The sequence below is a fragment of the Augochlora pura genome, chromosome 4 (genome assembly GCF_028453695.1).
Source record: "Augochlora pura isolate Apur16 chromosome 4, APUR_v2.2.1, whole genome shotgun sequence".
Taxonomy (NCBI): Eukaryota; Metazoa; Arthropoda; class Insecta; order Hymenoptera; family Halictidae; genus Augochlora; species Augochlora pura.
This window is the reverse complement of record NC_135775.1, coordinates 20423647-20436938: the sequence shown is the minus strand read 5'-3', so window position 1 is coordinate 20436938 and position 13292 is coordinate 20423647. Positions and strand designations below refer to the sequence as shown.

Genomic DNA, 13292 nt, shown 5'->3' with positions numbered 1-13292 from the left:
TCGTCGCGTTAAACATGTATCACCGTGGTATTGCGAACGCCGTGGCACAGCCATCGTTCCATCGTAACGGAAAATAGCAGATGAAAGTGGCAGCAGCCTTAAATCAGAGTGGCCGGCGGCTCGCGTTCATCGTATATCGGGGTGGGGTTGGGGAGCGGGGGGAGGGGGCCGTGTATCGAGAGCCCGGGCCCCCGGTAAAACGGAGAGGCTCGTTACGTTCTCGACAATTAATTACCGTTCGTAAAACTGCGGGACGCGGACGATTTGTCTTCATTGGAGGGGGCGACTTATCAGGGTGGGCGCGGGGTCGCGCGATACGCGGCGGAGGGAAAGGGCGGCCGATAAAAGAAGGGCTGACGGGCGAAAATGAGGAAAAAGGATGGCCGGGACGGGTCGTCGACGGGCACCGGGGGCAGGGAGAGGGCGAAAGTAAATTTGCGAGGACGTAAAAAGGTGCCACCTTCGCCGTCCGACGTCCTCTATCGAATCATCCATCAATTGCTTTATAATATCGAGACGTCGTTTGTCAATCTTTTTGTTCCAGCGGACCCACTCGATATCGTACACACGCTGCACCGTCCACCGGTGGCGAGGCGAACGATTTTTAATGCGTGGATAATGCTCGCGCGCGAAATATTTTGCGACCGGACGATTTGCGTGTTGCGATATTTTCTTGTGAAATAAGGGGTTGGAAAAATAGATCGATCTTGGACCTTGTTGGAAAGGAAATACGCTTGAAAATTTTTATGCAAAATGAAAGTTAAAAGTTGTCGAAGGTAATTATGGAAATAACGTAAATTAGATGAAAGTGGCTTTCCACTTTTAATAATTGTAATAAGTAATTTAATTATTATTACTTCAGTAATTTAATTTTTAGTAATTTAGTAATATAATTATTAGTAATTTAATTCAATTGTAATAAGTAATTTTTTAAACCACTTAGTTACGCCGATCTATTTTTAAGATTAATTTTTCACGAATTTTATAAAAATGTTCCTCGAAGCATTCTAATTTACGACAAGAAAAATATTTATTATAAGACATGAAATGTCCATTTCATTATGACGTGCATATACGTCATCCGCCACTAAGATATTAATAACATCCATAAATTCTTCTAACGTCTTCGCAATTCCTTACTTGACTTATTCAGTATTGTTATAAATGCATAAAATCCACAGTCTGCATATAAACACAATTAAGGGATCAAGTGATTTTAATGGAAAAATCGCCAATGTCGGAGCCGCTGTAATTACGTTAAAAAATCGTACTCGGACGAATCTTTCCTCATTTCACAGTGGAAAGTCTCTACATTTTCACCCTTGTCCCAATTTTATTTCGAGGTGCTTTTTAACTCGAATGCGTGGCGGAAAAGTGAGGGGAGGGGAGGCGGTACTTTTATATCACGAAAATTCTCCAACTTGAAACGCCTGCCACGGAGTTTAATCAATTTTTTTCGGGTTTCTTGCTGTAATTAGATTGACACAGGAGGTTTCACATTTGCGACGACCGTGTAACTGTTCGCGTACGAATTTTTAATCCTGAGTTATCGCGGTTGGAATGTAAATTGTGCAGAACTGGAGAAGGATAATTCGTGATACCTAATTTTGATAATCCAAGAAACTATGTGAAGATATCGATTTTTCTATAAAGCCAGGAGGTGATAAGGCAAAGAGGTGGAAGTACACGATTTTATATATTTTAACATAACTTTGACTCTGATATATTAATTATTTATTTATTAGATAATGATCTCTCGAAGTTATATTGCTTTTCTGAGGGTAGATATAGTAACGTCGTCTTTTGTTAATAAATATTATAATGTGTACAATAAAATAGAGTATAAAATAGAGTAAAAAATAGAGAATAAAATAGACTACAAAAATAGACTACAAAAATAGCTAAAATATCTAACTAATAATAAATACACACAGAAGATCCACAGAACTTTTATGCAATAGACTCTTGGTGAAACTACTACAGCCATACGAATGCCGGCGGCACAGTTTCCATTCAAAATACGATAACTCAGAAACGAAACATCGTACACGAACTTCAAGATGGTTGTCGTAAAGGGGAAACCTCCTGGTTTAATCTTATTACAGACAGAAACCCGAAAAAATTTTCTTAAACTTTTCGCAGACGTTTGAAGTTGGAGGACTTTTGTGAAATAAAACTGCCTCTACTTCGTCTCGCATTCGCGCAGAAAAGCGTCACACAATAAAACTGAAACAAGGGTCAAAAAGAGCAGACTTTCCTCTTAAAAATAAGCAAAGACATATTTCCACACAATATTTTTTAATGAAGTTGCAGCGGTTCAAACATTGACATTAATTTTGCTCGTGAATATATTGGATCAGGGTGCGATTCTCTACTTTAAAATATTATCAATTTTAATCAATTAAATTTAAAATATTGTTAAATATAGTTGTAAACTTTATGATATTGTTGTCTGTAATATTAATTTTTATTTTCTTGTAAAAGCCTCAAATTACTTTTCGAATTACTTAAGAAATAAGAAAATATATCGACTAATTTATTCATAAATAAATCAAATGAAAATTTTCAAATAAAAATGAAATTATTTAACAATCGATCCGTGCTCGATAGAAACCGTGCACTTCCATTCACACGTTCTGTTTGCGTAAGGGTTCGAGATCAAACAGAACGCTTTCGTGAGATGCAAGAAACGTTCGCGCATGATTTTGCAAGTGGTATATATTTTTCCATAAAGAATCACTTCCGCTTGTCGGATTGTGTCACGGTATCGGATACGGCTTGTATGGTGGCTGGTCCTCGAGGATGTAGTCAGCGACCGTTCAGGTTGCCGTGTCTGGAAACAGCTGCCAAGGAAACCACACGTCCTTCGGGAACTAATCGTTAACCGTTCACGTAGAAAATTGCTCGATCCTTTCTGTTGTTTTTCGGTGGCCGTCGGTTTTCGCGTGCAATTGTGTTAGATCAGCGGACTCGCCTCCGGTTTTCCACGTTCCTTAAAATTTCATTTCGTTCTCCTGGCTACGGCGGAATTCATTGAGACCTCCTGTACTCGGTTTCGTCGCGATGACGACGAGCACGATTTTCGATACACGAGAACCGAGAGCGATACAATTAAACGATCGATTAACGACTGGCGCGTGAACAATCGCCGTATTGGAACGAGAAGTGAAAAGTTTAGATTTGGCAAGGTTACACAAAGTAAAATATTATTTTAACTGTAGAAAAGAGAAGTTGTAGCAAAATGAATTTCCTCATTTAATAAGAGCAGTATATCAAAAATAATAGAAAAGAATTTTCTGCAAACACTTCGTTAACTAATTTTTATTATTCCTCTTTTGATAATTAGAATAAATTTAAAGTAATGTAACCACGTCTTTAACTATTTCTAATTTTGTTACAATATTGTATTTGATTTCTTGATTTTTATTATAATGATATTAATATAATGATCGTACTGATATTTCTATCGTCAATATTATTGAAAGATCCTTCTACATCAAAGTAAAATAAAATATTAAAAATAAAACCTCTAAAAATTGATTCGTTGACACTTTGATTACCAACACTAATCGCCAAAAGAATTTCCTAAAATTATTTCATTTAATCAAATTAAAATTAAAATATCAAATTCTATTACATCAATTACTTCTTCAATATTTTTATATTTTCTATGTCCTAATAAAATTATGATTGGCGAAAAATGAATGTTAAAATCTGAACAAATAAATCTCTGCCAGCTATATATGAACAAAGCGAGCGATAAACGGCGCGCGAACTTGCAAAATAATTTCAAATAAAGCGCACGACGTATAGCGCAAGAGCATGCGGTTATCAAATGTAAAATATCGAGTACTGTACACGGTATATATGCATTACGCCTTGTGCGTGACACGTTTCGCTTTAAAGACTATTAACGTGTTAGTTGACACGAAACCATGACAATCGGTCAATTAGCTGTTTAATCACTTGCAGACCTGTCACTCAGCAAGCCGCTGCAGCCGATTGATGTTGGCGCGGGCGCGGACCTACAGTCGAGATTACGCACTGCTGCTTGTATTATATATTAAATTGCTTCAGAGACCGAACCGAAAAAAAAAGATTTCGCAATGCTGCACTTGACATGTAATATTAGTATGGATCGTTGAGTAATTAGCGAACATATCATTAATTTGATTAAAAGACAGAACACTCATTTTTGAAGTTATGGTTTACGCATCTAAAAAAATAGTTCGTGTACCTTTGTGATATTATTTAATATGATCCATTGAAGTATATGTAAATTACTTTATTCTAAAACGTGTTTTATAAATGTTTTTGGTAACTGTATATTTTATACGAACTTAGTTAACGTAATTATTTCATCACAGTTGGAAAAGTTTCATGAGAGCCTTCAAATTGTTCGCAGAATTCATAATTCATAAATTCTACCATAAAGGTGCAAAATATCTATCTAGAAAAAGGTTCAATTTTAGTTATTTCGATTTTTATAATTTTATTTAAGTTTTCATATCTTCATCTTTAATTCTCTGATATCAAGACAATTACAAATATATCTCGTTCACTTTGCAAAAATTCTTTATCAATCCCAGAGCGTTGTAGTGGCTACAGCAAGTAGAATAGGTCTCCGCGTGGTCCGCCATAAAAAGGGATACGCCGCGTGATTTCGCAGGGATCTCTCGAACGTTTTCGCTTAATGCCGGTCATTAGTCAGCGTCGTGGCGCCGTCATCGGGGAGCCGCGTGGTTTGTCGCGTCGGTATCCAATTGTGTATGCCCTATGTGTGTGTGTACGTGTATCCCGGTCGCGGCGACTCCCGGCGACGGTAGAAACGAAAACGGGCCGATGACGAGGATAATAAGGACTCGTTAGCCGTCGACGGATCCTGCGGAAGACCGTGCTCGCTCCCACGGCCTTGTTCCGGCCAACTTTTTCCGGGCCGATTGCTCTCGTTTCCGCGCGGGCTGCGGGATCAGCTTTTTAAAATGCCGGTAATTTCCATTTTTAACGAGCCACAATGGATTCCCCGCGGCGCGCCGCGTCGGATTTATCTTCGCCCACCCCCCCCCCCCCCCCCCCTCCCCATCTGCCGTCGAACGATCGCGGATCGTATAAGGGAAATTAATCGCGCGAAACTGTTGAAAAACCGCCGGCAGATTTTTCGTCGGCCGTCGGCTCGAATAAAAAGAACCCGGGGGGGTCCGGCAACGAACTTAACCGCCGCCCCTACTCGGTCCGCGACGAAGCCCGGTAATTGGTTGTTAATTAGAAGCGCCTGTAAACTCATCAGCGGCGTTACACAGTGCTCCCGGCCCTTCACGCACGGCACCGTCCCGACCGACCGACCGACGCGGCGTCTGTTGGCTATTAAGTATCGCGTGAATAATAGCTTTACGGTATTCGTAGGAACTTAAGAAGTTTGTATATTAAAGTTCGCTAGTTGAATTATGAACTTCTAAATCAGAAAGTTACGCGGCCCCCCTTCTCCATCGATGCTTCTTTTTCTTAATTACCGGCGACACGGCGACCCGTGAAATAGAACGTGGAAAACCATTCCGCTAACAGTGTCGGACAATATTTGCAGCGAAATATTTTTGAATATTTAATCGACAGATTAATTCTACGATTTTAGAGAGTGTGTCTGACTGGTGCTAGGTTTTTCTACTTCCTGTAGTGATCATAGATATTAGCTGTGGTAAGGTATGTTTTAGTTCTACGATTTTAGGACGTGTGTCTGACTATTGCTAGGTTTTTCTACTTCTTGCAGTGATAATAGATATTAGCTGTGGTAAGGTATGTTTTAATTATGTATATTGTTACTTTAGGTAAGTTTAGGTATACCTTTTAATATTTGTTAATAGATATTGAATACTTTATGTCTATTTCTATATTTATAAGTGTAGAGAAGTGTAATTACACTAACATAATAGTGAAGTTCAATCAGAATAAAAATGCTTTTGACAGTGGAACTTATATAGGATGTATTAGTATGATCTGCTTCTTATTTTCCTTTTATATTAGGAACTTTTAATAAATCATATTTTTCGAGTATATATTGATAGGAATAAATCCAATTTTACAATATTAACGAAATAATGTGTATTAGTTACGTGTAGTGTTTCATAATTCTAGCGTTACCTATATCTGTAAAGTTAATTCTTTTATGTCATTTTACATTGCACACGTCCCTTTACAAATTGCCGCGAAATAAATAAAAAATAACCATCTATTATCAGTGAAGCTATTAACCCTGTAAAATTATTTATATAACTACAATTGGCAGTCTTATTGAGGGTTTCAACCCTTGAGCTAATATTACCAGGACGTCTTAATACAGTATATTTAAATCATCACTTAATTTGTCAAGTGATTAAATAAATAGTTATCACACTAGAAACGACATAAATATTATACAGAAATAAACTTCATAAAATTGTTAAACAAAGCTAAAAATTTTCACGAACGTCATAAATTAATAACTGCAAAAACAGTCCGACAGTCAAGGATTAACAGCCAAGAAAATTGCGCAGACAATCTTCGTCAATAAAAAAGGACATTTAAAAGCCACAGAATTCCTTCCAGCGAAGAACGTGACAAATTTTTAGGACACCGTGTATACGGCAGCCGGTTACGTCGCGGCAGATCAAGCCTACTCGCTGGTGGCATTAAAGGAACACAAGGATTTCAGGAGAATAAGCCGCAGGGGGGGAGTCTCGAGAAAGCAACGTGCGGAGGGTCGCGCGGGATAAACAAAAAACGAGAAAGAGAAAGGGGTGAGAGAGGTACGCGGGAAGAACACGGGGAACGAGGAGAACACGTAGAGAAGCGACCAGTGGAAGAAATAAAAGTAGAAAGGGGGGGGGGGGGGGGGGGAGCCGGAGAAGCGAGGGCGAGAGCGAGCGAGGGAAATAAAAAGAAATTGTCATCGTCCGGGTGGTTGCAACCACCCTTGTAACCGTTCCCCCTCGCCCGAGCCTCCCCACCCCACACAGCCGGCCCCACCCACGGAACCGAGCTTTCCTCGGTCCCGCTTTACAGCCACTGTCATTTGTTTTTACGTTCGCTCCATGTCGTTCCTGAAAATCCTTCGCCTGTCGCGTACGCCGTTCGCCCGTCTCCTCCTCGTCCTGCGAGATTTTCGTCCGTCTTGCTCGCGAGAGAGACCGCCCGCCGGTCTCGAATGGGCGGAAGCGGAAGGCCGGGGCCGGCCGGCCGAGCACACGCGTGCGCGTACTCGAGAACTTCTCGGAACGCGTGCACCGGCAATCTCGGTGAATAAGAAGAAGGACCCGCGAAACTAACAGAAAATTTCGAAGTCTCCGGATAAAGCTAGGTACCATCTTCTCCTTGGTCCGGCGTCGGAGTTTGTCGGATTCGAGCGAAGTTTGCGCCGAGCGGAACGGAGCGAAGGAAAACGGAGGAAAACGGAACGGAGTGAAGAGGGCACGGAGCGGAGCGGAGTAAAGCGGAAAAGAGGGAAACGGAGCAAAGAGGAGTAAAGTGGAAAAGAGCGAAGCGAGGTAAAGCGAAGCGGAGCAAAGCGAACTAAAGCTGAGTAAAGCGGAGCAAAGCGGAGTAAAGCGGAGTAAAGCGGAGCGAAGCGGGGCAAAGCGGCGCCCATCGAAGACTCGCGCCGAGCCCGCTGTTTTCTATATTTGTCGGAGTGTTGAACTCTCGCCGCCGGGGGAAAGTTCTGAGATGAAATTCTGTTTAACTGCAAGATCAACCGAGGATCTCGGTCCGATATTAACCCCCGCTGGGATATTGACTTTGCCGGGGTTGGCTGCTGCTAGCCATCAACGGCGGTCACCGGTAACACGCGCGCTCCGCGGATCATTTACCGGCACGGATTAATAATACCGGTCGTGTTTTTCCGAACTGGCGCGCGCGCGCGGTCGAATAGTTCGGCGCGTCTGTTTCGAGATTAAATCCGTGACCGGTCGGTCGGGTTTCCGGTCCGGTTACGAAAGTTTTCGTTCGCGAGACCAGAAACATTGCTCGTGTTTTGTCTTGGAACTAGAGGAGTTTTCAGGCATTTTTCTCGGTTACTGCCAACTGTCCGATCTTTTGATCTAGATTGGAAAATATGAATGATCATCGAGCGGCGAGGTTATGTTAACATTACCGAGGTCTAAAATTGGCTGACTTGTGTAGGTTTATAAAAATTATAAGATTGAGTTTATATAAATTTTTGACAATTTTTATAGTAATGCGCGTCAGATTAAAAAAATATAATCGATAATTTGTAATGCAAAAAGCTTTACGGTTTTTATAATTATAAAAGAAGTATAGTGAAGTTGATTATTTGACCCTCAGTGGTGTGATTAAATGTTAAAGTATATTAAAAGTATATAAAGTAATGTTCTAGTGTTGTGTTAAAAATGTAAACCAGTGTAACTATTTTTCATTTTTAATTCAGAGAAAATATTTTGTCTAAAACCATAATATCTCATAAAAAACAATTATAACTGCCCCACATAATAACATTATAAAAGAGTATAACTAACTCTCCATCGCAATATACTATACACAAAACTATATACAATAAAATAAAATATATCAAAAAAAGATATCTTGCGTAGAAAAATTAAAGCTAACTAAAAAAAATATAGAAAACACTGTTAAAAATGATAAATAATGTCACTCGTTCAACTATATTTCTATACAGTTATTCCGAGTAACAAATGATGGTCTACGTAACAATAGTCTAATTTCTTCCCACGAGACGCGACCGGATAAATTCCGATTGGTTCGCCGGTCGGATTTGGATCATTGTCCCGTTCCGACGAGTAGAATCGCGCAGTCCTCTTTTCGGTTGGATTCGGGTTTCGCGATGGTTCTTCGCAGCTTCCCGCTGATGGCCGGAGAGATTTTGAGAGGGGTAGACCCTAGAGTAGGAGCGAACGTGATTGAGGATCTCGGAGCGCCCCCCCCCCCCCCCCCCCCCCGGATAAAGGTTTTCTGCTTAAACTTTATACGAAAAACTTTCCGTGAAAATAAAGGAGAAAGTTCGAGCTTATTTCCGTCTAGAGACCAGCTAGCAAGATAGTGGGGGGTGGTGTTCCGCGGGGGGTGGTTGGGAGGAAAGAGCGAAGGTGATAAAGACAGTATCGCGTATTAATTTCGCCCGACTATTTAATTAGCAGGGCCTAAGTAGAGAAGATAAGAGTTTAATGAATACAGATAGCCTTGTAATCCTAACAGTTTTCTTCTTCCCCTTCTTATCTGACTCTTCGCCATGACTCTTTGTTCCTTAAGGGAACAATGGAAAGGTTTAAGCGCTGCGCGTAAAAAAAAGAGGAGCACGCCGTTGCCACGGCGACGAAGGATTTACTTTTAAGTCCCGCCTCTTTTTTTTCTGTTTAATGACAGATTACACAGCGAATTGGAGTTTATTGTCCAATCGTAATGCGGCCTCGTAAGATGCCTCGCGAAGAAACGTCATTCGATGACTGTCGACTGCATTGCAGATGACAGAAAAATTCTCGGCCAGTTTGATACCTTTATTTAGTATATTGATGGTCGATTGTTATGTAGTATGTACTTTGATAGATGTATGTTACGTACTATTTACCCAAAATATTATGTAATAAATATCCTAAGTGATTAATACTTTATAATAAATATCCTGACGAATTAATACTTTTTAACAAGTACTCTGATGGCAATTAATACAATTATGGCAAGAAATCTGACAATGATTAATGTGACGGACTAATCTGTTATTCGATAATTATTTCAGCGAGTGATTATTCTAACAAATAAATGCTTAAATACTTAAATCATTCAAATTCCTTAGAATGCTTAAATAAATTCATTTTTAATTTAACCCCTTGTCCTACAATAACAAGTCAGATTCCTGACGATCATTTCTTGTAACAAGTTTCAATACTCTGACAAAGTATTAAATTAGGGTTAGATATATGTTTCATAATGATAAATTAATAAAGGCAATAAATTTATAAAGACTCGCGGTCTTTTTACAAGACAATATTTTAGAAGAGAATTAACTAACAAAAATTGAAAGAGGTACTCACGAGCTGTAAGATTCGCTGGCTTGACGATATTCGGGCAGACCCTGAAGAGGCCCAGCTTGAACCGCACGCTCACGACGTTCGCGTAACTACGCGGTAGATAGGGAAGATTCAACTTCTCCTCGGTGTGGAGCCATGCGGGGCCTAAAAGAGCCGTGCTTAGGGCGGCCAGCGCCGCGATCCCGCAAACGACACCGCACCTGGTCAATCTGATGCCACCAGGGCCACCCGAGCAACACATCTTTCGTCTCTGTGATACCTCGCTCTTCCTTCAGGATGACATTCCCAGCCCAAGAGGAATCACCTCGACGAATCCAACATCCCCGGCATTTCGTTACGGCTGAACACTTCCCTTGAACTGCGACACATATCGTAACACCCTGTCGCAATAACGTTCAGCGCACCACTGTCCTCCGATTCCGCGGACCACTGATTGCACTTGGAATTATATCCGTGACTAAGGGTCCTTGGAGCCGGGACGTCCACGATTGTCCATCCTGAAGCAAAGAGAGGGAAACGAGTGTTAAAAGAATTATAGTGATGAAGTAATTGCAATAATGTAAATATGCTAATTGGAGAATAATAGTAATAGTAATTGCAGTAATATAATATAATAATTGGAGAATGGTAGTAATAATAATTGTAATAATATAATATAATCACTGGAGAATAATAGAAATAATAATTGTAATAATAGAATACAATAATTGAAGAATAACAGTAATAATATTTGCAGTAATCTAATATAATACTTGAAGAATAGTACCAATAATAATTGCATGATAGACAATTCCTTAAAACATTACATTTATTTATATATTTATATATAATTATTACTATCCTTATTACTATTACAGTTCTATTTAGTCTTAATTTATAATGAATTTCTGCGTTTAGAATTTCATAGATATTTTTAATATTATTGAAATTCCTGATATTTCAGGTTAAAAATAATTCCTAATTAACACATGCACAATGATTATATTTTATTTCTCGATTTATTTCTAAACCAAACGTTTAGTCGTTTAACGCCACAATGCAAATACCAAGTCTCATAATGCATTATATAATACTAAACAACGATTCATTATTTTTCTGTGTTTCGTATTGCTCGGGGACCCGGAATGCATAATGCTATCCACGGCTTATGTCCTATGGTAGTTTAAATATTTGCGTATGCATAAGATCGTCCGCAAGTTTCCAGCTACGTTTCTTTCAACATATCGCGATTTTTAGATAACCGAGATTTCGATATTTTTATACTTCGCTCTTCGTTAGACCGTATCGCAAGGATAAATTGCTTTCGCTTAAAAATAGGACAAATGCAATACAGAATTTTAGGATATAAAATACTCTATCTTAATTATTAGAAATCTAAAATATTGTATTCTAACCTTTATCTTAATTTTAATTCGCAGAACAGGTAGAAACTTATTTATTCCCTTAGTGAGGTTATGTTTTAGAAAACATTGTTCTTAAATTCTCTTGATCTTTCACTAATCTTTAAAATTCACTTTTATTATACTCTATTGGCATAAATTGAATGATAGCAAAATTTCTAGTATACAAATGATTGAAGCTATTAATTAATTAATAAATTTTATCTTTCTAGTTGAAATTTCTTTAATCAATTACCTCAAATTTCTTTCAATTTTCGTGATTAATTTTCGCTACTCTAGAGTTAAATATAATTCGAAAGCTTTTTACTGAAATAAAAAATTTTCTTACTCTCTACTGTATTAAGTATTTGTTATTTTAAATAAAATATTAATCGGTACTCAAGGAAGTAGTCCATTAGCACGATCGTAATATAATACGTTTCGATAGTTCCTCGCAGTCTCGATTTTCACGTGAACATAAAGTACACCATGGACCCGTGACGATTTGTCAGTAGCCGGGCGATGTCGTCGTCATTGTTCGATGAAAGCGGTATAATCTGGCCGCGATAAGCCGTCGGAGTTTGACTTTATCGAGCCCCGCTCGGGAATTCTCGTGTCCGTCGCGTGGCGTCACGGTTTAATTCGCAATGAGCCTCTCTCCTCGAGATTCGGAATCTCACGGATTCTCGCGCCGGAATAACAGTTCCACTCCCACATAAATAGCTAATGCTAAACTCGCCTAAAATCCTGCCGCCTTGACGACTTATCGAGCGACGGCTTCTTTAACCCGTTCGCTATAACAACGAAGATCTCGCGCGTAATCTACTAAACGCTAATATTATTCTTTTCCTCAAACTAAAACCAAAATCTGTTTTCTCTGTTATAAAAGTAAATAGTTATAAAGGTAGATAGAAAAATTATTTATTAAGTTCTTGTTGATATAGTCTTTTAGTGTATATTGTTATTTGAGTTGAAATTTTTAAAAATTTTAATTGGTAATTAATTCTTTGCGATCGTATATTTAATTTCAACCACCAAAACTATTTATTTAATTTGTTCACTTTCGCGTTCTCTTAAATAAATTTTGTTTTTGCTTCTTAATATTGCGTATTATATATCATTGATTATTCAAGAAAAATTAATTTCAACCAGAATAAAGGTTGATAGGGTGAAACTGACAAGTGATCTTGAGGTTGCTCAATTATATTTTTATCAAAAATTTTCGCCATTTTTAAACTACACGATACATTGTCGATCGAATAACATCTGAAGAAGACACCGAAGCGATTGGCGCATCGCTAGAATCGACAGCTTGGTATTCCCAAGAAAAGGATAACCACCAAGTGATATCGAAGATATTGATGAGGCTGTGCCTAACAGATGGAACTTCTAATTCGAGCGAAGTAACTCGTTCGCATTATTAAAACTCGTGTCCAACTTTTTAACGGTCGCGCGCCAGGGGGCAAGTTTTATAACGAATTCCGAAGCACAATCGAAATTTGCAATTTAAAGTTAACAGGAAACTTGTATTCCGCTCTCCCCCCCCCTCTTTTATCAGATACAAGTCTGATGGATATAAATTGCGTCTCCTGCCACCGTGAAACTGCAACAGGAATGGCGAACTCTGACTGGGAATATGCTAACTGATTTATTAAATTTTTTCGAATATTTAATTCCCCCCCTCGTTCTGTTGCATAAAATTATAACGAACGAAAGTATACGACGGTCTTTGATGTATTAAAGACAATTAGGCGAAGATTGTAAGGGGGAAGAGAGCGGAGCTCGACTATTTTATTTAAATTGACTTTGTTTTATCGGAAAAGTGAATTAAAGATCTATAGTTTACGTTATGCAAATTTAACGTGATTTTAATCTGATGATA

At 38.9% G+C, this 13292-nt stretch overlaps 1 protein-coding gene across 1 annotated transcript in view; it reads right to left on the bottom strand.

Annotated features, from left to right (window-relative positions):
* The window catches only part of LOC144468807 (uncharacterized), a 282158-nt gene that overhangs the window by 254524 nt on the left and 14342 nt on the right, over positions 1-13292 (bottom strand). The window contains exon 2 of the mRNA XM_078178538.1: positions 10035-10528. Within this exon, the coding sequence (XP_078034664.1) occupies positions 10035-10272 (238 nt within the window). The 5' untranslated portion in view covers positions 10273-10528. The remainder of the gene's footprint in view (positions 1-10034; positions 10529-13292) is intronic.